We start from the raw sequence: 26280 nt of genomic DNA, 5'->3' as shown, positions 1-26280 counted from the left end.
TCGGAAGATCAGCTAAAGTCACTCTCATATTTATTGTTTTATAACATTTATCATTGTTCAAATAAACTTTTCTCATATCTTAAGTAGCATTCTATTATAATTATCATGACAATTATTATTATTTTCTTGACACCTGCTAAGTAGGAAGAGACTTCCTCAAATCCGAGGTGGAATATGACATGCAATTTCCATTCTTGAGATGTGTTATCTGGTAAACCTGGCCTTATAGAAAGAATTGGTAAGTTTTTCTTCTTATATTTTTAGAAGTGATCATGAATTATTGTTAGTGCTTTGTTACTGAAAGTTTGGCAGAAATCACCAGTGAAGGCATTTTTTTTTCCTTTTATGTTGTTCTTGTTTAGGGTTTTGTTGGCTGGTTGCCTTTGGACTAGGTTTTGACTCTGAGGCCCAGGTTCAAATCATCATTCCGCTTAAGCCTCACAAGTGGCTGGGACTACTGGCATGCACCCCCAGGACCAGCTGTTAGCCTCTTAAAGGGATATTTGTAATTAAGTTAAATTTTATTTTGTAGGTCTATTTTCTATTTGGTCACAACCAGGTCTATGAATGTATCCTATTTAATTTTATTGTAAATTTCAAAATCCATGGCTATCTACGAATTTATACATAAGAAGTTATCTTCCAATTTCTAGATTTTCTTGCAATTAAGATGAAATAATGAGGAAGAACAGGAGGGCCTGGCATTTTGTGAATTGACCAATGTCTCAGGATGCCCAGTGTAGGATGGAGAATACACACTATTTAGCACTCATACTTCTGTATGACGCTAAAACAACTTACAACTAAAGTATTTTTTAGATAATTAATGACGCTGAAAAGTGTTTCTATACATTCATACATTTGCTTAAGTTTTAGGGAAATGTCTATTTAGGTATTTTGCCATATTTAAATTAGGTTATTAGTCTTTTCCCCCTTTTTTCTTTTTTGATGAGTTATAGGATTTTCATATATTTTAGATATTTAATTTTTCTCAAATATGTGGCTACCAAACGTTTTCTCCAATTCACAGTCTACTTTTACATTTTAATGACGGATTCCTTTGCTGTACAGAAGCATTTTTAGCTTTATATGGACTCACTTGTTTATTTTGTTTCTCTTCATTCTTCATCCTACCCAAAACTACAGCCAACACCAATGTCAAAGAATTTCTCCCATTTTCTTCTGGAAGTTTTATGGTTTCAGGTTATATCACAGTGAGTTATCACCACATTCTTATTAGGATGGCTTTTATCAAAATGACAGTAGGTACCGTACACTGCAGAGGATGTGCAGAAAAGGAAACTTGGACTCTCTTGCCAGGAATATAAACTGGTATGGACATCATGGAAAACACCATGGGGGTTTTTCAAAAAGTAAAACTAGAAATACCACATGATCCAGATATTTTCCTGAGCATATGCCTGTATTACTCAGGGTCCTTCAGAAAAACAGAATCAGTAAAATCTACACGTGTACATGTGCACATAGAAGGGGATTCATCAGATGGATTCACATGATCATAGAATGAACAGTCCTAAAACCATTGCCTTCAGGCTGCAAAACTGGGGAACTGGTACGATTCAGTCCAAGAGGAGGAACATTGAGGTGGAAAAACCCCCGCAGAGCCAATGGTGCAAGTTCATATTCAAAGGCTGAAGAATCTGAAGTCAGGTGTCCACAGGTAAAGCTATCAGGAAAAAAGCACCCTTCAAGCTTGGAGCCTCTTGATATACACACACGTTCACGACAGGTCTTCCCATTGCTCTCTGACCCAATCATCAGGAAACAGACTCACACATGCCCCCAGAGGTATTCTAGAGCAATTGTTAGGCAAACCTCAATCTACCCTTGCTGAAAGCCCAAATTAGCCATTGCAATAATTTAAGAAAATGAAATCCACCTTTAGGAACTCTCAAGTTCATTGCAACATTATCCACAATAGCTATTTCATGAAAACAATTAAAGAATAAATGAAATCCATTAAAGAATAAATGAATAAGAAAATTAGGGTATCTCTTTTATATAAACATACATACATAATCTTTTTCAGTTTTTAAAAATTATTTTGAGGCAGGGTCTTTTTTAAATATTTTTTTGGGGTTGTAGATAGACACAATACCTTCATTTTATTTATTTATTTTTATATGGTGCTGAGGATTGAACCCAGTGCCTCACACATGCCAGGAAAGCGCTCTACCACTGAGCCACAGCCCCAGCCCTGAGACAGGGTCTCCTAAGATGGAGAGGGTCTTGCTAAAATGCTGAGGCTGGCTTCAAACTCATGACCCTCCCCCCTCAGCCTTCTAAGCCCCTGGTATTACTAAAGGTATGTACCCCCACACCTGGCTTATCATTCAGGCTTTGAAAGAAAAATGCAGAAGCTGTAGTTGGGAGTACTGGCAAAAGTTGAAGACCAGCCTTAGTAATTTAGCAAGATGCTGTCTTAAAAGTGAAAAATAAAAATTTTATCTCATTGGGAAAGCAACCCTGGATTCAATCCCCAGCAATAAAAGAATATTCTGCCATTTGCAATATGTGGATAAAGCTGGAGGAGTTCATTCCTAGTGAAAAGATACAGACACAGAAAGAAGTCCATTGCAGACTCGGTGTGGAATCTGGGGTGGAGGGAAGATGAACACAGACACAGAGAGAGAGTGGTGGTTGTAGAGCACCAAGTTAATACTACTGGGTCATATACTGCACGTTCCCAAGGACAGTAATGTCTCAGGTGTTCTTACTACAGAATGAAGTAATTATGTGAGATTATGGGTCTTATTCACACATGTCAACTGTACACATTAATGGGATTCAGTGTGATACATACGTTCATATATGCATATGCATGTATTGATAATATTCAATTATTATCAATATTATCCACCCTCGATGCCCAGCACCCTCCCCAGCCACAGTGATCAATATTCTACCTTCACATAAACTTATTTAAGTTATCATGTATGAGATGTGATACTTTGTGTGGCTTTCTTCACTTAGAATTACATCATCCAATTCCAACTATTTTGCTTAACATTACAGGGTTTATTTTTATTCATTTCTGGATAATATACCATTGTGAATATATAACATAATTTCTGATGGATACACTAAACTGCTTAAGTACCCCACTGATTTTTTACTTTATATGCATTGCTAAACACATTGTTATACAACTCAGATTTATACAACAAAAGAATAAAGGAAACTATGCTCCTTAGCCTGGTTTTAACAAACTGAAAAGAAGCAATCCAAAGCATGGACTAAGATCCAGGTCTCTGTTGCTCTAAATGTGTTAACAAAAAGATAAAAATATGCTAATTCTCTTTAATCCTGACACACATTAATTTGGGAGTGTCCAATAGATTATATTACACACACTCACACACACACACTGCTTTCATGCAAAAGAGATAAAACATTAGGGTGATAGGAGATGGTGATTCAAAATATTGTTGCACTTTTGTATTCTCAGTGCTCCAATTATTTGGCACACTACTCCCAAGTTCATTCATCCATCAATTTATCTATAACTGAAATCTTATTATTGTTCTTATTTGTGTGTGACAGAGAAAGACAGAGATGGACTATCATTTCTTTGCTGGTTTCTGCCACAAGCTAGGCAAGAAGTTCTGCCTTGGTGGTGCCTGGAGGGCCACTGACGCTGACATTTCCCATCAAGCAGGTGCATCTGGAGCAGAGCTGATGTGTACTTGGGTGGTGGAACGGGGGTGAGTGATGTCTGTGGGTGGGTGTGATGGTCAGGAGCTTAGACTAAGTCCTATTCCTGATCACCAAACACACCCACAGCCTTGCTTCCATTCCTGTGTATCTCCTACCACCCTGCAGTTGGACCTCGGGGACTACTCATACCCAGGTAGCTCAGCATTGAGTTTTCTCAGAGTCCTCTTTCACACACTTTGAAACACCTAGTCCCCCTTCCTCTTTCCATGTCCCAAACAATTATTTTTATAATGTCTGGGGAACCTTTAAATACTGAATAACTGTATTTGAAATAGTACTTGGCTTTCCATTTCTTAGGCTATGGAGAGCCATTCCCTCTCTTTATGGCCGCCATCTTCCACCCTCAGGAATAGAGATAGTAACACACATTTGCAAGTCTACATCTCATCCTGAGCCAACTTGTAATAATATCAAAATCAAGAATGCAATCCCTGCCAGGAGTGGTGGCACACACATGTAATCCCAGCTGCCTGGGAGGCTGAGTCTGGAGGATCACAACTTTGAGTCCAGCCTCAGTAACTTAGTGAGACACTGTCTCAAAATAAAGATATGGTAAGAATCTCGGCCAAAGTCTAGTCCCTACAAGTCAGAAACCAAGAGAACAAGAAAACAAGCTGCCACAAACACGTTTCCAGACACAAGAGGTGACAGAATCACTAGCCAGGGGAACTTTGTGTTCCCCATCCAGAAGAAGATAGAGTCAGGAAAGAAATCTATCAATCTCCAAAACTAAAAACAGTATTATCAGGAAATTATGAAAGCATCAGACCTTTCCTTATGTAGATCAGGGTTGTTCACTGCAAATAATAATAAAAAAAAATTCACTGTTAGCTATAGAATGTTTCTTCAGGAATAAATTCTGAGATTTAGTGTAAAGCAAAGAGGGAAATGTTCCTCAGACTACAACACAGAACATATTAATACTTCAGATTGAAGAAGTTGTATGACAAAAGTGTTGCTGTTTCTGACAATAAGATCTAATCTCCAAAAATATTCTGCAAAAGATGTGCATGGCTTTGACGACCACTAGTCAGCTTTATTGTGAGCATCTGGAAACACAGTTAATTTAAATGGCAGAAAGAAACTTTCCTACTGTGAAAGAAATCTTCAAAAATATTATTGCTAAAAATAGTAGGGAATTTATTTTCAGTTATGAATGTTTTAAGTATCCTGACAATGGACTAATGTCACAGTGTTAGCAGAGACACACTCCTTCCACAGACTGTAGGAAAAAATCATTCTACCTTCTAGTGACTGCTGACACTGCTCACCTTAGGGTCACAAATGTTTCTCTTCTATTTGTTTCGACAGGGATTTAACCCCATGCATATTAAACCTGAGCTAGAGCCCCAGCCCTTGTTTTAAAATTTGGAGACAGGTCTTGATGAGTTGCTACAGATCTACCTAAATCCCTGAGGTTGACCTTAAAATTGTAATCTTCCTGACTCTGCCTCCTGAGTCTTTGGGATTATAGGCATATGCCAATGCACCCAGTTAGAAAACAAATCCTTTAAACAGTTCATGGTAAAACAAAGTAAAAGTACTATGCCATTTGAATCATAGCATGGGAAACCAATAGCTGATAATATTGTGGAGAGGGGACGCTGTCATTGGGAATGTGGAAAAGAAGCTAGAATTTTAGGAATTTATTGGCAGATGCACAAAGGTTTAAGATGGGAAACAGAGTTCTGGACTTGGCAATTTGCTTCCCATGCATTTAGAATATTCAGCAGGATTCAAGCAGGTGGCACATACTTATAATCCCAGCAACTCAGGAGACTTTAGTATCTATTCAAGGCCAACCTGAGAAACTTGGTGAGACACTGTCTCAAAAAAAAAAAAAAAAAAAAAAAAGTACTGGGAAAGTAGCTCAGTGGTAAAGTACCTCTGCATTCAATCCCTAGTCACTGCCCCCCCCCAAAAAAAAAATAGAAAGGGAGAAAGAAAAGCAAGCTCAGCAGGAAGGAGGAACTGAGGATCCTGCAGACTATAGCCCCCTGATGCAGGAAAACAACACATGTAGTTGTGATTCTGATGATCATCCCACTCCTCAGTCCCCACACAACCTGGGAATGTGCTAGAATGCTGACACTTAAGTGCCCAGATAGGGCTTCAGGTAGGGGCTGAAGACACTCTGCAGAGATAGGGCAGGACTCCCAGGGTCTCCACCACTGACATATGCCCCACTTCACTGTCCAGCTGGGAATCAGGGCTGACCTTCCCCAGAGCAGACCCAGCCCTGCAGATCACAGAGACTACCACAGGGATTCCCACTCACGACTGTGAGTTCCCATGGCAGTCAGTGTGGCCAGTGGCCAGCAGCCTCGCTCCCTGTTTCAGGAGGCCACTGCACGCTCACCACTCACTGGCTTTTAAGTGGCCCAGTTTTCTCCCTGTAGATCTTCAAGCACCTGCACAGCAGAGCAAACCAAGCCTCCCGAGCAAAGCAGCAGGAGCCTAGTGATGGCCACCAACACTGGCAGGCCCTGGAGCCACCCAGGGTGGCCAAGCCTGCCCTCTTCACTGGCTGTGTGCTGGACTGAACAATGGTTACCTAAGGGCTCCTGAGGGACAGGGCTTAAGGCTTCACCCTCTCAGGCTGAGCCCAGTGAGTCTTCTGTCTGGGTGATAGATGACATTAAAAGCAGGAATGAATGGGGTCAGAATGACAGGTTCTTGGCTGCAGCTTTCTTTCTTCTTTTGAGGTGCTGGGAATTGAAATCCATAGCCTCAGGCCTCCGCTAACCAAGGGAAGGTTTTCTTGTAGTAATGGAATCCAGCCCAGCCAGGAGGATATTTGCCTTGAACACTGCATATAAGCTCCTTTCAATTTAGGGTTATAGATGTCTATATATATATATATATATATATATTTAGAAAATATAAAGAATAAAACTATTATCTGCATAATGGAAAGAAGGAAAGGACAGTAAAGAGAGGAGTCGTGAGAGATGTTATCTCCTGAATGTTTGTGTCCACCCCAAATTCATGTTGAAAACAAGTGTCCAGTTGAATGAATTTGGGGAGGTGATTATGTCATGAGGACTGCACCCTCATAAATGGGATTAATGTTGTCATTAAATAGGTCCTTGGAGCTGACTTGACTTTCCACCACAGCCAGCAGGTGCCATCTATGTATCAGAAAGCACAAGCTAACCAAAATGCATGGCATTTTATTTTTTGGCATCCCAGCTGCTAGTGAGAAAAAAAAATTCTGTTGTTTTATTAGCAACTTAGTCTGTGACATTCTGTTATACAAGCCTAAATGAACCAAAACTAATATGGGAGGGGATGGAAGAAGAGAAGAGGAGGAGCTCATGAGTTCATCATAAACTTCCTATTGCTTTATAGTACATAGTTGGCTTATTCATGAGGTGTTCTTCCATAATTGATAATTACCTTTGTATGCAAAATGTGCCAATTATAACATTTTTGCTCTGTGTCTACAGCTTGACCCTTTGGTCAATCCTGATATATGTTCTCAGCTCAAGACATTATTTACAGAAGTTTGTATTTCAATTTCTTAACCAGGCATTGGCCAATATTCAGGTCTCCCTTGTGCCAGCTAAACTGACTTTGCTCTTCTTTGCTCCTTCTGAAAATAGGAACTAACTTATTTAATGCATAGAGATCACAGCAAGATCTCTAACTCAACTGTAGAAAAACTTGAAAACTTAGTTATAAACTTTTTTTCTAAACATGGGCTCTCTTGGCCAATGCTATTATATTTAAATCATAGGAATTACATCACATCATTTCCTGCACATCACCAGAATGGAATATGGCAGTGATAATAACTAATACTCCTCATGTGTAATTAATGTTGTTGATACTAATATGAATATAAGGGATAGCCTGTGCCCATTTCACAAAGGCAGAAACTGAGAATCAGAAATCAACTACCTTGGCTAACCCTAAAGCCAATCTGATTAAATATCTAAACTGGTTTTTATTTTAAATTTCTCTGATTCCAAAATTATTCACAAAATTAATCACAGATTCAATCTTAAATTAGCAGAACTCTAATTTACATAGATTCCTATTAGAAAAATGATTACAGTATGATTTCCAGGACATAGATTAATCAGTTATGAGGCACAACACCTTGTATTTTCTTTGTCACAATACAAGTTGATAATAGTTACACCTTTAGGCTACTCTAGATATTTATCAGATTGTTTCCAGAGCACTTGGTTTGGAGATATTTTGGATCAACAAACATTATGGGAACCATAGCGGTTTCATTGGGAAATTTCCCAGCAATTCAGTCAAATCCCTGGCCTTACACTAGGAAATTTAAGAAACATCTGTCACTATGGATGGCAGCCTTAGAAAGCCCTGTTGCACTGTGCCTGGACTTTGAATTATGTACTGACCTTAACTAGAAGCAGGACTTAGCAATGAACTTGTTGCTGAGAATCATGGTTAAGTATCTAGAAAGGTTCATATTTCCTGAATATATGTCAGGGGTCAGTAACTAACTGACCCTTATCCTTTATTAGTTATTCTAAGGCATGTTTAAAAATCTCACGGGCTTGAAATACATCAGACTTTCTGACCTATTATTTTCCTGTTTGTATTAGAAATGGTAGACTTGACATATACTCTTATATTGGTAGGGTTTTGTTTATGTCTGTCTCCATGCCTTTTAGTATTATGCTGCTATTCAGAGGAGGGGGGACAAATATTTTACAGGTAAAACATTACTAAAAAATAGACTTATTATTTTAAAAAGAGGCACCACTCTGTAAGAACTTATCAAAGCAAATTGATAAGACCACATAGAAAATTCTGTAAATTTGGTTCAACTGGATGTCACCTTCTATTGATTTTATATTAAGCACTGACTCTAGTCCTGCTACAAGGATATCTGGCTTATTTAACTTTTATGACATATCCTCTAAATCCTGAATATTCATTTCTGCTTAACAGTTTTGTAACTTCTATTAATTGATATTTGTACAATTCCCTCTTTAATATTTTAAATACATGTATCCTTTCTTTTACAGCAACAAATGTGTATTTCCATTCATTTGCCTGGTCTAAAAATCCAATTCCTCAATGCTTCTATAATTATCATCAAATCCTGAACACACATTTCTATAGAATGAATGTCTTCTTGACACAATGACTCCATTGCAACTCAATTTCATTTTTTCTAAATTTTTCCCCACTGTTTATTACTTCTCTCTTTCTCCCAATGAACATAGAGAGGATTGAGTTATCAACTGTGCCATGATTTAGAACAATAAAACATTTTTAATTGTCAGAAACTGAGAACACTCAAATTATTTTTGTTTCACTTTACTGTCTTCTTTCAAAATGAAAGCAAAACCCCTTTAACATAGTTGTTTTGTGACATGGATACTGAGAAGCACCACATTGTCTTTGGAGAAAGCCCAGAAAAAAAATTATTTTACCTACAATGATATTTTCCATAGCTTTTGAGTAGTTAGTCATTTTTTTAAAAGTGGTTTATGTTTGCTTTGTCTTTTATTTTAATTATGGTTATGTTTGTACAAATAAAATGAGGTTAGCTTACCAAAATGTCACAATAAATCTTTTATTTCATTCAGAAGGAAGACTGGATACTTCAAATGGCCATTTTACAAGAAATTAAAAATTAGGTACTTACATGTAAAATACATTTTAAAAAATGTTTTGCATATATAACTATTGAGAGAAAATTGTAAAGAAAAATAAAACCAGGGAAAATGGAGAGTTGTTATGTAATGATTAAAATTTCAATTCATTAAGAAGGTAAAACAGTTGTAAATATATATGCACTTGAGAACATAGTATAAAAAGTAAAAGAGAAACAAAAAAAAATTCAATGGAAGATAATTACTCTGTCAATGATTGGTTGAGCAAAAAGATATTTTAAAAAAATACAAAATAGAAATACTAAAGGTTAAGAACTTGAGCGGGCTGGCGATGTAGCTCAAGCGGTAACATGCTTATCTGGCATGCACAGGGCGCTGGGTTCAATACTAAGCACCACATAAAAATAAAATAAAGATGTGGTGTCCACTGTAAACTGAAAAATAAATATTAAAAAATTCTCTCTCTCTCTCTGTCTCTCTCTCTTAAAAAAATAAAAAAACCCTTGAGCACTAATTTCCAAGATAAATAAAAAAACTCAAAAACACTTAACACCAAAACAACAAATAACTCAAAAACGTTCAACATCACTAGCAATTAGAGAAATGCAAATATTTCATTTCACTGCAATCAAAATGGCAATTATCATGAATATAAACAATAAGTGTTGGTGAAGATAAAGGGTAAAAAACACACTCATGCATAGGTGGTAGGACTGCAAAATGGTGCAAACACTCTGGAAAGCAGTATGGAGATTCCTTAGAAAACTTGGAATGAAACCTCCATTTGACCTAGCTATCCTACTCTTCAGTTTGTACACAAAGGATTAAAATCAGCACATTATAGAGAAGCAGCCAAATCAATGTTTATAGCAGCTCAATTAATAATAGCTAAACTGTGGAACCAACCTAGATAGTCTCCATCAGATGAATGGATAAAAAAAAAATGTGGTATATATACACAGTGGAATAGTACTTAGCCTTCAAGAATAATGAAATTATGGCATTTGCAGGTATATGGATGGAGCTGGAGAATATCATGCTATGCAAGGTAAGCCAATCCTAAAAAAAAAAAAAGGCCAAATGTTTTCTCTGATATGTGGGTGCTGATCCATAATGAAGGAGAGGGTGGGAGAGTAGAGGAACTTTGGATTAGGCAGAGGGAAATGAGGAAAGGGGAGAGGGTATGGGGGTGTGTGGGAAAGATTGTGGAATGAGAGGGACATTATTACCCTTTGTACATGTATTATTGCACGAATGGTGTGAGTCTGCATCCTGTACAACCAGAGTAATGAAAAGTTGTGCTCCATTTTGTACAAAAGTCAAAATGCATTCTGCTCTCATATATAACCAATTAGAACAATAAAAAATTAAAAAGAGAAAATAATCGTTGTTCTTCTTAAGAAACTCATGGGAGGGTAGCACACTAAAGAGGTTTATGCAACCTTAAATAACCTGAAGAAATAAAATAATATTTTATTATACCCCCTCCCCAGGAAGATAGAGGATTGTCAGGGTTTTTATCCCTCCATTCCCTCCTGACCTGCGAGAGAGATTGGGGGAGCATGCCCCAACCAGGATGGGCCAAGAAAGGTAAAGGTCCAAGAAAGGTAAAGGTCGACTGGCTGCCTGCACCCAGCCCTCCCTCAAAGCAGAATCTTGTTTATTGAGAAAACACACACAGCTAATATAATGTACAGGAGCCAATCAGGATAAAGGTCAGCAGGGTGAGGAGAATTCACATTTACACCCATCCTACAGGCAGTAATGGGAGACAGGAGCTGTCCTTGAGGGCGGAAGGGTTCTGAGCCTATTCTAGAGGAGGTCTCATTCTTCATCACAATCCACGGCAATGCCTTCTGGCTAATCGCTAGGTGCTTTCTTAGCCACATGTGGCCCCAGGACTGGGAATCAGGTAGCAGCCAGCAAGTTAAGTTTCCTCTTTTCTGATGCAACATGCCCCACCTTACATCATGCCCTACAGAGGATAATACATATTCATACATTTCTCTAAACTTTAAAACAAAATTTTGAAAATAAGTATTAATGTGGACTTAATACAAAACTCTAATTATGATAACAGTTCTGCTTTCTCTAAATCTTAATTCCACATATTCCTTTTCCCAAATTACACTTTGGTGTCACAGCAATTTTCTGTGCCATACTTTTTAAGTCTACTCTTCATCCCAGAATTCCATATTCACCATTACTGAAAAAAACCCAGAATTTCATCTTCACTATTTTCATGTTATATTCAATCTCATAGGATCCAGCCTACAGAAACCATCTAAATTAGACTACAACATCATTATTTTTCAGTTAGTAATGTAAGCTAAAGTTATATCTCCATATGGAAACTCCTTCAAAAATAGTTCGCCTTGTACCTCCATAATCACTAATTATAAAAAGTACAATAACTAATTACATATTCAGCTAATTGAGAAAACCATGTAAAGAAAATCCAAGGACAGACTATTTAGTGTTGGAATCATGGGCTGGGAACCACAGGAGTTGGAACACACTCTTAAGCAGAAGGTATGTTCCATGTCCATATGCATCTGCAATACTGGGTTCCATTACAGAGGGTGCACTCACACTGTGTCTATTTCAATTTATTTGAAACAGAAATTAATAATTTCTTTTATAGGTGGCCATGACAATTCTGTCTACAAGTATGTATCTGTTTTAGGTTTCTCATTCCCCCTTCTGAGAAGTACATACTCATGCATGATCTCTCTCTAAAGCAAATACATGGACAATGTTTCAAACACAGGAAATAGTGATGAATAGTTCATGGAATATAATGATGTCACAATACATAATTATTTGTACTACATAATTATGAAGGATGCTTACTTCTTTTCAAATAATAACCCTGAAAAATGCAAAAATGGGGCATAGGTTATTAGTTTTGTTGGAAATCAGAAGCCAAGGGAGAACGGAAAGGTCTATGCAAAGCACACAGTGAAATAATCAGGGTCCTTATAAACACAATTGCTCTAATGAATACATTTCCCTCCCAAGGAGGTCTGTTTGTTCACATTTCAAACAATATCCACAGCATAGGGTAGGGGGCACATATCCTCACAGATTTCCAACAAGTTCATATAACACTTGTACACAAATGAAGGTTTTCATGCTTGATATTTGTCCATATGCATGCAATACCCAAACTCCTGCTTTCTCTTCATTTCCAACCTGCATTCAAGAAGAGCCACCCATATGCATGAGCATGCAGATCAAGATCAATATCACAACTGCAACATGCACCCAGCCAAGCAGACAAGTGAAATCTGCTCCAGTGAGTTTTCCTCCTCCAAGGGTCAGCCATTTAAAACAAGCACAACTTAGTCTTGCTGTAAGGAGCCTGCCTGGAGAGGGTTTCAGAGAGGGGTTCCATTGCAACTCGGCAGCCACCGCTAACCAAGTATAGACTGGGTGAGTAAAAAAGCACATCCTGGCTAAGGACCTTCACATACACTACTCTAAGACCAACGTTTACCTCTTGGATCCACTAAGTGTCATTCAAGCAAGTGGCTCCTCTAGAAGGTTGGTGTGAATGCTCTCCTAAAGACCTTACGAAATCAAATGAAGGTCCCACCCATACTGTGCTCACAAGTCTGGGCATGAGAACACACACTCACACACAGAGCCTAAAAACTCTGCCAGCCCTGACACTTGGTGTCTTGGATCCAGCATCAAAGGAAGAAAAAAAATCCAAGAGTAAGTAATCTGGGTAGGGAGACCCTGGCTCTTTCCTAGCCACCTCTCATCATAGTCACATCCCATTACAGGAATATCCCATTGGTTGGCACCTTGGCATTTCCTACCCTCAGTCCAGGAGCTGCAACTCCACAGCAGACTGCCTTCTCAGATTCAACTCCACCCCAGGCCCAAATTGACAGAACAATCTCTTTTGTTCCCTCCACAATTCCTTCTTTTATCTCCGCTAGCAAAACATTTCCTATTAGTGCATAAAATATTTTCCTCCTTTAGCAAGGAGCTAAGCCAAGAAAAATGTCATCCACTACTGCCTCTTGCTTGACTGAGCATCAGGTGGTGAGTGCAGTCTTTACCAGGCAGCTGAGCTCCAGGTAGCCTTTGCATGCTGGTCCTTCCTGCCTCTCCAAAATACTGTGATCATGTGGTCCACCATCTCTTGGTAGTGTTCAGTTAGCCACTGTCCTTAGGTTCTTGAGTCCCTGCCCAGAGCCATGCCTCTGTTCATTGCCTGTCTTTCCAGAAGCACTGCTGTTGCCACTTTTGCAAATCAATGAAGAACTCAGGATCCAGGATGTCACCAGTTTGCCCCTAGGTGTGCACTCCCAGCTCCAAGAGGGCTCTGAGAGCAGGCAGCTTTGGCCCAATATCATATGCTGCCTCTGGGAAGTGGCTGCAGCACCTGCCCAAATGGAAGCACTCAGGGCTGGGAAGAGGCCTCTTCCCATGCCCCTGATTCCCCTGCATACTCTGGCCCTTTCTGTTCACACCTTTCCCCAACACTCTGCCCTCTTCCTTTTTTCCACTTCTCTATTCCATCTCCTTTATTTTGTATTCACCTTTTTCTTGGGCTGACAACTCACAAGATACAAACATAGCTGCAATTTTGTGCCAGGCTGAATGATGGGGGCCCTGAAAAGGGAAGGGTAATACACACACACCACACAAGCACACACACAATCATAACCTTATTCATTCCCACTAATTCACACATCACATAAATACAGAGTCACAAAAACAGTTCATGAACACAGATACACATACATACGATACCTAAATATACACTGAACATCTCCAGACAGATGCACATTCTCATATACACATATTCCAACCACATGTCCTCAAGCATAAAGAGCCATATTTGTGCACCCACATTCTCCCACTCCAGACATGCAAATACTATCCTTAGTCTCCACAATTGTAAACATTCCCAACCTCTACAGGGACCTGAAAAGTTGTTGGCTATAAATCCAGATGCCATACTAAGCTCCAGGCTGACCCAAGAGAAAATGAAAAGGCAGAGGGCCAGCCAAATTCTGTCATCTTCCTGTCATAGGAAGCAAGGGGCGAGGAGACCCTACTTGCCAAAGGAGCAGTCCTCACACTTTATCCTAGAACCTTTAGTGACTGGGACCACCTGACTTCTAGAGTTGTCTCCAAGGAGTGAGAATATTGTGGCATGAGAGGAAATCTTTATGGCCCCAATCTGAACCTATCCTCTTTGCTGAATGCTGGGCCCCCTTTGACATCCCTTTTTACATTGACCCCCACCAACTGGCCTCCCAGTCCCCAGGAGATTGTCTTTCCTTTAAGGTCTCCTCACTGAGACCCACATACCTCTTCCTCCACTAAACGGGGTTCCACCCAGACACCTCAAGTTATAACCCCCACCTGGAGGATACTCACGCTGCATCCGCCCCTGCACACATGGTAAAGACACCAGAAGTATCTCCTTACCTCCAGCCCCACAATCCCAAAACTCACAGGCCACACCTCCAGCCCTGAAGAGGAAGATGCCCACCCTGGGTGAGCCTGCCTCTTATGTGGTGACTCCCTTTGCCAAACAGTACCTCTCCAGAAGCCGCTGTCCCCCAACCCAAGGCGACTGCACCCTCCCTGTGGATGTCTCTGAGCTTTAATGGCACCAGCTCCTGCATTGCATCTGCAACAGTACTGGCTCCTGTGGTCTGGAGGCGGTTGTGGTGGGTCCTGCATTGTAGACATACCTGGTGGCTGTGGCGGCATTGGCTCCTGAGCATGGCGGCGGTGGTGGCAGCAGCTCTCTGGCACTCTGAAATCGCAGCAGCTGCGGCTTTGGCTTATGCTCGCAGGGTAGCAGAGGTTCCTAGGATCCTGCATCTCTTGTGCTCTGGAGGCTACCATGGCTCCTGCGCTCCAGCGCCTGTGCTGTGGTGGTGGTAGCAGTGGCGGCTACTACGTTCTGGAGGCAGTGAGGAACAAATTGTCTCCAGCACTCCGGATGCAACAATGCCGCATTGGCTCCTGAGCTCTGGTGCAGCCCCCCCCCCCCCAACCCCCAACGCTATTGGTAAAGCGCAAGAGCTCCGCCCTCACTTCCGTTTTCCCCTCAGGGGGCGTGGTGGCAGGAGCAATTCATAAATTTGAACCAATAGGGTTGCTACTTTTTCCAAACCCTTATTAGCATAAATGTGAACCAATAGCGTTGACCCAAGAGGTATATATACCGCTAGCTGAGCGCTCTCAACTGGAGAGAGAGGTGGTGGGGGATGTTTCTAGGTAGTTTTCGTTTTTGGAATTCAGAAGCCAAGCCGGGAACCCTGTGAAAGAAAATCGATGGTGAGCTTCTGCAGTCTGGAACTCTGGTGGGCAGAGTCTCCTATTAAGATCAGCTTGGATGCAGAGGCCTGCCACTTCCTAGAAACCCACCCGACAAGACGAGAGAAAACTCAACTTTTACTACCCTGAGGTATGTGTGCTTCTTCATATAAATCAATATAAGTGAGGTTATATTTTCTTTACATATAATTTCACAATCTCTTTTCTTGTATATGTGTGTATTCACAGGTGTATATATTTATACAAACACATATATGCCTTTTTTTACACATATGGACTCTTTCTTTACATACCCTTCAGCAACCGTTTTACTCAACTTAGCAGCATAACTTGGATATCTTTCTATATCAATACACATGGATCTACTGTAAAAATTTTTAAACTTCTAAAAAATATAAGTATGAAAGAGTGTAGAAATCAACCCCTACCTTCTAATCTTAATCCCCAAACCACCACTGGTTTTTTATGCCTCAATTAGTATTCCCCATTTTTAAACTTTACACAAATGGGAATCCTGCAGGATGTTATTTTTGTGTCTGCTCTCATTTTCAACATTACATGTGTACATGTCATTTATTAGTTTGGTTTTCCCATTCAAATTGATATCACATTATTTTGTGAATATATACAGAATGTACATGTCTCTTTTAGTAGATATTAGAGTTGTATTCAGACTGAAAATATTATGAAATGGTTTCTGGGAACATTCTTGGACTTGTCTTTTTGAGAACATACTTACATATTTCTGTTGGGTCTACACCTAGATATGGAATTCATGGGTAGTGGAGTATCCATATTTTTAATTTTAGTATAGATTTCCAGAAAGGTTTTTGGAATAATCATAGCAATTTATGCTCTCATAGTAGTGAATTACTACATAGTTTTAATGGCCTAGAGATTTCCTTTATATAGAGATATTATAATTTATTTCATGCTGATTTTTGTCCACTTTTTATTAGTATAAATAATGTTCCAGTAAAAATATTTTAGATGTGTATAGGTTTTTGTTATTCATGTAAGTGTATTCATAAGTATATTAATAAGTATATTAATCTATAATGAACCTTTATAATAAAAAATGTGTAAAAATGAGATAAAATGTGTAAAGATTGAAAAATACATTTAAGTTCACTTAGAGAAGGTTTTTTTTTCCCAAAACAAAATTAGATAATAACATTTTATAAAATATGAATAAAATCACTTTATAAAAACTACAATCATTTAAAATTATAGCCTGATATAGAAAAGAACATATGTCACTGAATAGGAAAGATAATGTTTCAAACAGAAAAATTGAAATTAAGTTAAGTATTTAAAGCACAGGGAAGATGACTCTGGTTAGAAGAGCCTGAGAAGTTCCTGATGTTGAACAGAAGGCAGCTACTATGTCCCTAAGCTGGGATGGGAATGCCAGAGTCCAAGGGTAGAGGAATCAGGTGGAAGGTAGAATGTCTAAGCAGGTACAGGAGCTAGAGAAAAATGTAACCTCTGCCTAAGACATCACCTGAGGCAACAAGAGGGTGGCTGTTTTTTGCCCTCACACCAGTGCCTCCTCCTGGAAGTGCTGGAAATAGTTTAATAAGGCAGCGTGGAAAACAGTCTTTATAGGTCAGTCTCCTTAAGAAAGCAGCAAAGCAGCAGAAGGTCAAGAATGAGTCAATGGATGGACTACAGAATATGTGATAACAGAAAATCAGGGGAGATGATAGAAACAGTAAAAGTGGCTGGAACTGTTGTTAACTATAATACATGTAAGGTTCAACTGGTTTTCATGTTATTTTACAGGACAGAATAAATTACATGGGTATGAAATAGTTACATGTAAAAAATTGAAGCCCATATGAAAAAAGGAAACCATGTAAATTTTCTGAAGGATGATTCACAGTGCATAAAGCAACAGAAAAAGTCTAAATAATTGCCAGTCTAAATTGAAAAAAAACATTGCATAAAATATTATAACCAAATTAAGGGACACATAGCAAAGACAAAGTTACTGGTACACATATGAAAAAGTGTGAATACTCTTAGTATATACAGGTAGACTTATAAATAAATGAAAAATGGGCAAGAATGTCAACATATACTTCATAAAAAGATAACAAAACAGATAGAGACATAGATAATATGATGTCCAAATTTCCAATGATCAAACTAATTCAAATGTGTGTGTGTGTGTGTGTGTGTGTGTGTATATATATATATATATATTTTTTTTTTTTCTTTTTAAATTATAAAATATTCTATTACCACAGTTTATGAAAAATAATGTAAGCTACAGAGATCAAAGGACTAATGTGGAGTCATTGAATATATTTTTTGTGAAATAATTGGTGCAAGGTAATGTTCTTGATATTGTAAAATGCAAACTTTAGAATTCAAATTATTTTGAGTTCAGATTTTGTTACGAAATAAAGCAGCTTATATATATAATTGAATAGAACACAGTAGAATTGATTAAAATAGAATACTATAAAGAATATAGTGATATTTTTAAAAGTTAAACAAAAAGATCCCTTGTATATCATGGAATTAGAACAACTTTATTTAATTGTACATTTCTTCATTTTTCCAATAATCTATAATGAACCGTTATAATAAAAAATAGTGACACACACCAATTAAGTGATATCATGAGATGGAGGGGCAAAAAGAATTCCAGAAGGGTTACTTGCAAAGGAGAGATTTACACACATAGGCTGAATGGAAAAGAGCCAGTGGAGAATAACAAATTTAAGATTAAAGGGATTAAAAATTGCTGAAGGGGACAGTCTTTGAGGAGACAAGTTGTGCTTTTGAGCACTGAAGACTTAGATAGGATGGTATAAGAAAAATCCTTGTATCAGTAGGAGACCCAAACCTTGAAGGAGTTCACACTCTGACCTTGATTTTTACTGTTTTTCAGCAGCATCTGATGATAGTGATCAATGAATGGTGGGTTGACAGAGAATCTTAAAAGTTCTGGACAATTGCTGAAGAGAATGAGAGGTAGTGACTTGCTGAGGACAGGAAGGGTTGATAGGTTTTCCTAAGATCTTAGATCACAGATCTTAGATTTGTTTCCTACACTTATGTGGGATTTTCCATAAAGAATACTGAATTTTAGGAATTGAGGCACTGAAAGTTTGGAATAGTCTTTCCTTGAAATCTAACAAAAAAGACACAATTTTTTTTTCGATTTTTTAAAATTTATTCTTCTTGTTATACATAAAAATAGAATGTATTTTGATATATCATATATATATGGAGTATAACTTCCCATTCCTGAGGTTATACATGATATGGGGTTACATTGTTCTACGGTTTTTCCCAATCCCATCCCCCTCCCTTCCTCTTATTCCCTCCCTCCAGTCTCCCTCCCCACGCCTATTGTGAGTCAGCATCTGAATATCAGAACATTGGGCCTTTCAATTTTGGGGATTGGCTTATTTCACTTAGCATAATAGTCTCCAGTTCCATCCACTTACCAGCAAATGCCATAATTTCATTCTTCTTTATGGCTGAGTAATATTTCATTGTGCATATATACCACATTTCCTTTATCCATTCATCTGTTGAAGGGCACCTAGGTTGTTTCTACAGCTTAGGTATTGTGAATTGAGCTGCTATGGACATTGTTGTGACCATCACTATAGTATGCTGATATTAAGTCCTTTGGGGTGTATATCGAGGAGTGGAATAACTGGGTCAAATGGTGGTTCCATTCCAAGTTTTCTGAGGAGTCTCTGTTCTGCTCTCCAGAGTAGTTGCACCAATTTGCAGTCCCACCAGCAATGTATAAGCATACCTTTCTCCCACATCCTTGCCAATATTTATTGCTACTTGTATTCTTGTTAATTGCCATTCTGATTGGAGTGGGATAAAATCTCAGTGCAGATTTAATTTGCATTTCTAATTTGCTAGAGATATTGAACATTTTTTCATATATTTGTTAACCAATCATGTTTCTTCTTCTGTGAAGTGTCTATTCAGTTTCTTTGTTCATTTATTGATTGGGTTATTTTTTTTGGTGTTAAGTTTTTTGAGTTTTTAAAAAATATTTATTTTTTAGTTATAGGTGGAGACAGTGCCCTTTATTTTGCTTTATGTGGTGCTGAGGATCAAACTCAGTGCCCCATGCATGTTAGGCATGCACTCTACCTCTGAGCCACAAACCAGCCCCCGTTTTTTGAGTTCTTTATGTATCCTGGAGATTAATGCTCTATCTGAGGTACAGGTAGCAAAGATTTTCTCCCATTCTGTAGGCTTTCTCTTCATGTTCTTGATTATTTCCTTTGCTGTGAAGAAGGTTTTTAGTTTGATGAAATATAAAGTTTTGATTTTTTAAGTCTTAAATTTATGGCACTTGATCATCATTAGGCTATGTAAAGTTTTTCTCATTATGCAAATAAAATATTTTTTTTCTTCTCCAATTCACTCCCACCTTCCTAAATCTTAAGAGTGGCAAGGAAACAGATATTACAGACTAGAAAGTTGGTAACCTTTGTTATATTGCCACAAAACTTTCAGTAAAACTGTTGCCTATGATGACTGAGATGGTGAAATGATAAAAAGACAGGTGAATACTAGTATGTACTAATTATTCTTAATGCTTTGGAACTACAAGAAATGGGTGAATTTATCAACTAACTGGGCTCTGGTGAGACAAATAGATGTTAAAATCTATTTGGATTAGTTGAGTCTGAGGTTGTTTCTCCTTTACCACATTTCTCACTTTCCATTCCCTTCTTCCATAGGACCTGCACTGTGAACTCAGCTGTGCTGAGCTCCCATGTTTAAGGAAATGATAAGTTCATCCTCTCTGGTTCTAAGTTCCTTCCCAAGTACCCTCTTTCCCTTCCAGAGTCACACAAAAAGCTGCCTCCTCCTCCTTGGAGCTGAAATCTAAATGGGGTTTAATTCTGGGCACCCTACCCCCCCTCTTGATATTTGCAGATTAAAGTATCAGGTTTAAAAAACAATGTACTTTCATTCCTCAATCCTTTCCAATATTTGTGACTCTAGGTAAATTGCCCTCTGTACCTCTGTAAAAGATGGTCCTCATCTGTAAAACTGGGAGACTAATATGAACTTCATAGGGTAAATTTTAAAAATAAAGAGGATATATAATTTTTTTTTAAACTTGTGGTATTGGCCCTGGCCTGAAGTGCACAGATTATATAAATTAAACAGATGAAGAAATTGAGGTTAAAGTAAAAAAAATGACTTAAGTCAAATTATGAATTTAGTGATGGTAAAATTATTACACACTAGCTCCTCCCTTGCTGTTCTAAATTCCTTGCTTAGCCACTTTATCTTTACTTATCACACAATAAGTAACTCCTAAAGTTACTTAAGCTCTACCTCAATGTTAGACCAAGTGACCGTTAAAATTCTTGCTTTCCCAAGTTTCTGTTTCTTTTGTTTCAGTTTTCCTAGGAGCAAGAACCCCTCCTTGGAGCTTAGGCTCAGCATAGGTCACAGGGAGGGCACTTTCTGTCACCTTCCAGACTGTCTCTCAAGGCTTCTGTCTCTTCTCACCAGAACCACACATCAAATCTTTGTCATCTCTTTCCTAGAAGGATAAAATCATCTACTTGTCTTCTCTTTCAGGTTCTTCCCCTTCAATACTTCTCCTCTACCCTGCTATCTCTGCAAACTCTAAATACCCATCTGATAATATCCTTTTACTGATGAAAAAGCCAATGATGTGAACCAATTTATTATAGCCTCAAATCCAGAATCTCCAGCATGGTGTTCAAGGTTCTCCTATTGTGCTCTCAAGCTCCTTCCCAGTCTTTACTGCCAGTAACCACCACCTTCCCCTGCCCCTCCATCCCCAACCCTCTCCTGATCTCTCAGACAGAGATGAATTCTTTTTATTTCTCAAAACACAGAGACTGAACCTAGGGGCACTAAACCACTGAGCAACATCCCCAGCCAAAAAGGACACAATTTAAAAGATAAAAAAAATTAGGAAGTTGCAGATGTAGAGAAACTGAAGACTGCTGGAATCTAGGCTGGGCATAAAAGTGGTGAGTCTTGAGATGCTTGGAAACAAGGGAATCAGATCAACTGAAGCAGATTATGGTAGTGGAGTTAAACAGAAGTGGGAATATTTTCTCTGACTTCACTGACCATCCACAGCCTCTGAAACTAACTCTGGGCATTCACCTTGGTCTGCCTTGCATTTTTTTAACTTTCAAATTTAATTACATCAAACATAAATAAATAGGACAAATAGCAATAGGGCTGTGATGCACAGCCTGGATTCAAGTTCTGCAAGTTGTGCTGTGTTCCACAAGGGCCTCTCCTGCCCTTTGCTCCAAGAATGGAAAGGGCTCAAAAAGCCCACTGGGACCTCCTTCCAGCACCTCTTTTCTGGGATAGGAGATTCTGGGATGAGGCTCACCAGCTCTTCAGTGGCACCTCTGATTTGTTAACAATGTCCTCCAGCCATTAGTAAAAAGCAGAAATCTTTGCCCCTAGGAGCCCACTGCCCAGACTCCTTAACGGGTAAGGCTCTGCTCCTCAAGTCAGACTTTTTCATTCCAATTTCCTGTCCAAGCCCTTTTTAGCAAAGGTCAGACAATTGCACATGTGAGACAGATACCTGGGCTCTTACCAACAGACCACCTCCCTTGTTCCTATTCACAGCCCTAACTAGGATTTATGGATGAATGTTCTTTATCTGACCTGACTCTAATCCCACCTTTTAGTCCTTTCAGGGTCACATTAGGAGCTAAGTCTCAGCTCAAGGCTTGGGAGCCCCTTAGGATGAATGAGAGATTCGGCTATTTCTGATGTTTGGCATCCTTCTCTGAAATCTTGGTTTCACCATGCCCACTGCCTGCACTGGTTAGAAACATCTTGTCCAGTTGCTTGAGTGACTCTAGCAGGTAGTTCTGGAAGGTGGTGATGGCAGCACAGATGGCAGGCCCTCCAAAGCCATGGGTGATGAGGCTAAAGTGTGTCAGGCAACTCTGCACTCCAGGCTCCTGGATAAGTGCTGGGTGGCTGTTGCCCAATGGGGAGCGATCCTGAGCCATCAAGTTGGCAAACTCTGCACATCTGCTTGGCAGCCAGCAACATACTCTGTGGCTATGTAGTTCCCCAGGGTCAGTGTGCTGTAGGCACAGGTACTCAGCAGCTGCTTTGGCTGGGAGCTCAGTCTCACAGATGTAGCCAAAGTCTTGAGCCAGGTGCACAGCCTCTCCCTCCACCAGTGAGGTCAGCAGTGTCACATTGGCAGCCTTCCGGGCGGCCAGCTGGCAGGTTGAGCCCAATCTTCTCTAGCTTTTCCCGTAGACACCGACCCCCATTCTTGGACTTGGCTCTGTGGAGGCCGCCCCCCAGGAGGGAGGTGTTGAGGCACTCAGGAGTTAGAGTCCCCGCTGTACTTCCCTCATGGTCACCTTATACATGGATGTTGAGCTGAGCAATGAAAGCCGTCCAGGCAGGGAGCAGAAGACCTCCCTGGGGTTGGTGATGCCGCCAACCAGGCTGCCTTTGGCCAATGAGAGGACCAAAAGGCTGCTGGCTTTGGAGGGGATGGGGCCTTTCTTTATCACAGACTGCTCCAGGAGTTCATTCCAGGCTCATCCATGGCCTGCAGATCTTCCAGGCCACATGGTGCCGCCAGCCCGGGAAGACCAAGGGGTGCCTCAGCTAGGCATTGTGTACCATTGGCCAGGCTGTGCAGTAGCCGCAGCACTGCAGAGGTGCAGTCACAGAGCTGGTCGGGACTCAGAGCGCTGGCGGGCGGCGCCAGCAAGCCTGTGGAGGTTGCGGCTGCGCCAGGAGCGTCAGGCCTCTCTGTATGGGTCCCCGGCCTTGGGGAAAGGTGGCGGCGGCGGCGGGCGCCTGGCCCTGGGCAATGGCGGCTGCCAGGCGCCATAGGGTCGGGCGGCCCTGCTGCCGCTGGCCTGTGGTAGAGCGGTGGTGCTGGTCTGTAGACTGCCTGGGGCCGAGAGGACAGATGGGCCCCGCCAACCGCTGCGCGTGGGGGCACTCCATGGCAGAGTAAGTGTGCACCAGCAAGAGGCGGGTAGTGCGGGGTGTGAGACATGGCGGCGGCAGAGCTATCGCCCAACGGCGAGGGCTGCTAGAAGAGGGGTGGGAAGCGGACACAGCTGGCTAGGGTCGCGGCGCAGCACCTGGGTACCACCCAGCCCTGAGCCCAGCCGACTTAAAGTCCTCACCTGTGAGTACCCTGAGGCTGGTCCAAGGAAGCCGAAAGGACCTGCCGCTGATGGCACTTGGAAAAGTCGGTCAACCGGGGTACCCAGCGCCTGCACCACTCCCTCGAGAGCAGCCTGCTCCATGCATTCCAGGAATAATGGGCTGCCTTGCATTTCAGTGAGTTTGTGTGTGAGCGTGTACATGTGTTTTACCATGCTCAACTCCTGTAGTGGCTGTCCATCACTGAGGCTCCTACAGAGCACTTTATACTTGGCAGTGATTTAATTACTGTTGTTTCAACAACAGGAAGAGTGAAGTCAACCAAATGTGTTAATTTTTGGAAACAAGGCAAGTGCTTTTATTAAATTTAGAACTAAATATTTTGAAGATTATGCAGTCAAAAGTATTAATTAAGTTGGAAAAAGTGCCTGCCAACAACATTTTTGGTGCTCCTTGGGGAGAAGACAGTTGGAGGTGTTACTGGAACTATATCAAGTTCAGGACATCAAATCTAATTGTGCTTAAAGAAACCTCATTTTTCTGAGCTTCATATGAATGGTGAAAAAGTCCTGCTTCATAAGTAAGCACAGTTTGCTTTGGATTGATGCTTTCAGAAATGGTTAACCATGGGAACTCTTTGCTCAGGCAGAATCTGCTCAAGATGGTGTCAGAGAAGTTTCTGCTCCTCCCTAAAACTTGTCAGAGAGTGAAATTTGCTTGGTACTCTATTTCCAGTATTTACTCTTTGTAATTCAAGGCATTTTTCGTAATTTTCTATAACTTAAATAAGATTCTAAATTCATAAGATTCTAAATTCTTATTTTATGGGGGGAATAAAGATGGAGAATATATACTGATGATTGTAAGGAGTAGAGGAAAAGAGGAAAGAAAAAATTACAATTTTTTGGTAACCTTAATTGTGGTTTTACATTTGCACACATGTGAATATACACACTCTCACAGTCTCAGTCACTTACTTATGCATTGCTCACCTAATCTTATTTTTTTTTGTAGTTGGCTGTTCACATCCTATCTCTGATCTTTAACTTTTAGTGTTTTCAAGGCTCCATTTTATATATTTATGAATCTAGTAGACCCCATCCCAGTAAACACTCTTAATTATCATCAATTGCCCCAGATTGGCTTTCTCAAATTTAAACACATTTGCCAGTTCATTTTTCAATGATGAATTTTATTGAATTACTCCTAGTTATTGATGCAAGCTCATTCAGAATATGTGAGTAATAAATGTATTACTCTCTAGAAATAAGTAATAGATCAAACAATTAATAAATATTAAATAAGATCAAAATAAGTAATAGATAAAAATCCCTTTGGTTTAGTATTTTACTGGTAAAATTTAAAATAGTTCTAAATAAATTAGAAGCTCTTTCAAACTCAAATTATTTAACTCTATGTTTAAGGTAATTATTGGAATCATTTCTGTTCCCTTGGGTGCAGTTGTGCATTTTAGAGTGAGCTAGTCTGCAGATTGTAGTCATCTATGTTGATGTTTCTGTAATGATAATGAACCAACTATGTCATCACCTCTCAGATCTTAACCTCCTTTATTTACATAACATTTGCTTCTCACTTTCACTATCCTTGCCATTTTTGAATTAATACATCATACTCCTTTTGGTTTCTCCTATGACCACCCCTCTTTCCTATGTAAAGGTAATCTTCTTCCCATACTCTCTTCCCCATTTTGAGTCACCCTCCTTATATCAGAGAAGACATTCAGCATTTGTTTTTTTGGGGGGATTGGCTAACTTCACGTAGCATAATCTGCTCTAATGCCATCCATTTCCCTGCAAATGCCATGATCTTATTATTTTTTTATTGCTGAGTAATATTCCATTGTGTATACATGCCATATTTTTTTTTATCCACTCATCCATTGAAGGGCATCTAGGTTGGCTCCACAGTCTAGCTATTGTGAATTGTGCTGCTATAAACATTGATGTGGCTGTGTCCCTGTAGTATGATGATTTTTAGGTCTTTTGGGTATAGTCCGAGAAGAGGAATAGCTGGGTCAAATGGTGGTTCCTTTCCCAGCTTTCCAAGGAATCTCCATACTGCTTTCCAAATTGGCTGCATCAATTTACAGTCCCAGCAGCAGTGTATGAGTGTACCTTTTTCCCCACATCCTTGCCAGCATTTGTTGCTGTTTGTCTTCATCATGGCTGCCATTCTTACTGGAGTGAGATGGTATCTTAGAGTAGTTTTAATTTGCATTTCTCTGATTGCTAGGGATGATGAGCATTTTTTCATATATTTGTTGATTGATTGTATATCCTCTTCTGAGAAGTGTCTGTTCAAGTCCTTGGCCCATTTGTTGTTTGGTTTATTTATTTTTTATTTTTTTCTGTTTAGCTTTTGAGTTCTTTGTATACCCTAGAGATTAGAGCTCTACCTGGTGTGTGAGGGGTAAAAAATTGTTCCCAGGATGCAGGATCCCTATTCA

The 26280-nt window shown here is 39.7% G+C and overlaps 1 protein-coding gene and 1 pseudogene across 1 annotated transcript in view; both read right to left on the bottom strand.

Annotated features, from left to right (window-relative positions):
* The window catches only part of LOC124105576 (zinc finger protein 420-like), a 37443-nt gene extending 22138 nt beyond the window's left edge, over nt 1–15305 (bottom strand). Inside the window, exon 1 of the mRNA XM_058585123.1 lies at nt 15065–15305. Within this exon, the coding sequence (XP_058441106.1) occupies nt 15065–15097 (33 nt within the window). The 5' untranslated portion in view covers nt 15098–15305. The remainder of the gene's footprint in view (nt 1–15064) is intronic.
* A 7121-nt stretch (nt 15306–22426) lies between these two features.
* LOC124105575 (transcription factor AP-2-epsilon-like) lies at nt 22427–23700 on the bottom strand (annotated as a pseudogene).
* Between the last annotated feature and the right edge of the window lie 2580 nt (nt 23701–26280).

The sequence above is a fragment of the Marmota monax genome, unplaced genomic scaffold, assembly GCF_021218885.2.
Source record: "Marmota monax isolate L192 unplaced genomic scaffold, Marmota_monax_Labrador192_F-V1.1 WCK01_AAM20220418_F8-fsc00180, whole genome shotgun sequence".
NCBI classification, from domain to species: domain Eukaryota; kingdom Metazoa; phylum Chordata; class Mammalia; order Rodentia; family Sciuridae; genus Marmota; species Marmota monax.
Note: the sequence above shows the minus strand (reverse complement) of the source record. Positions and strands in the feature narration are given on the sequence as shown.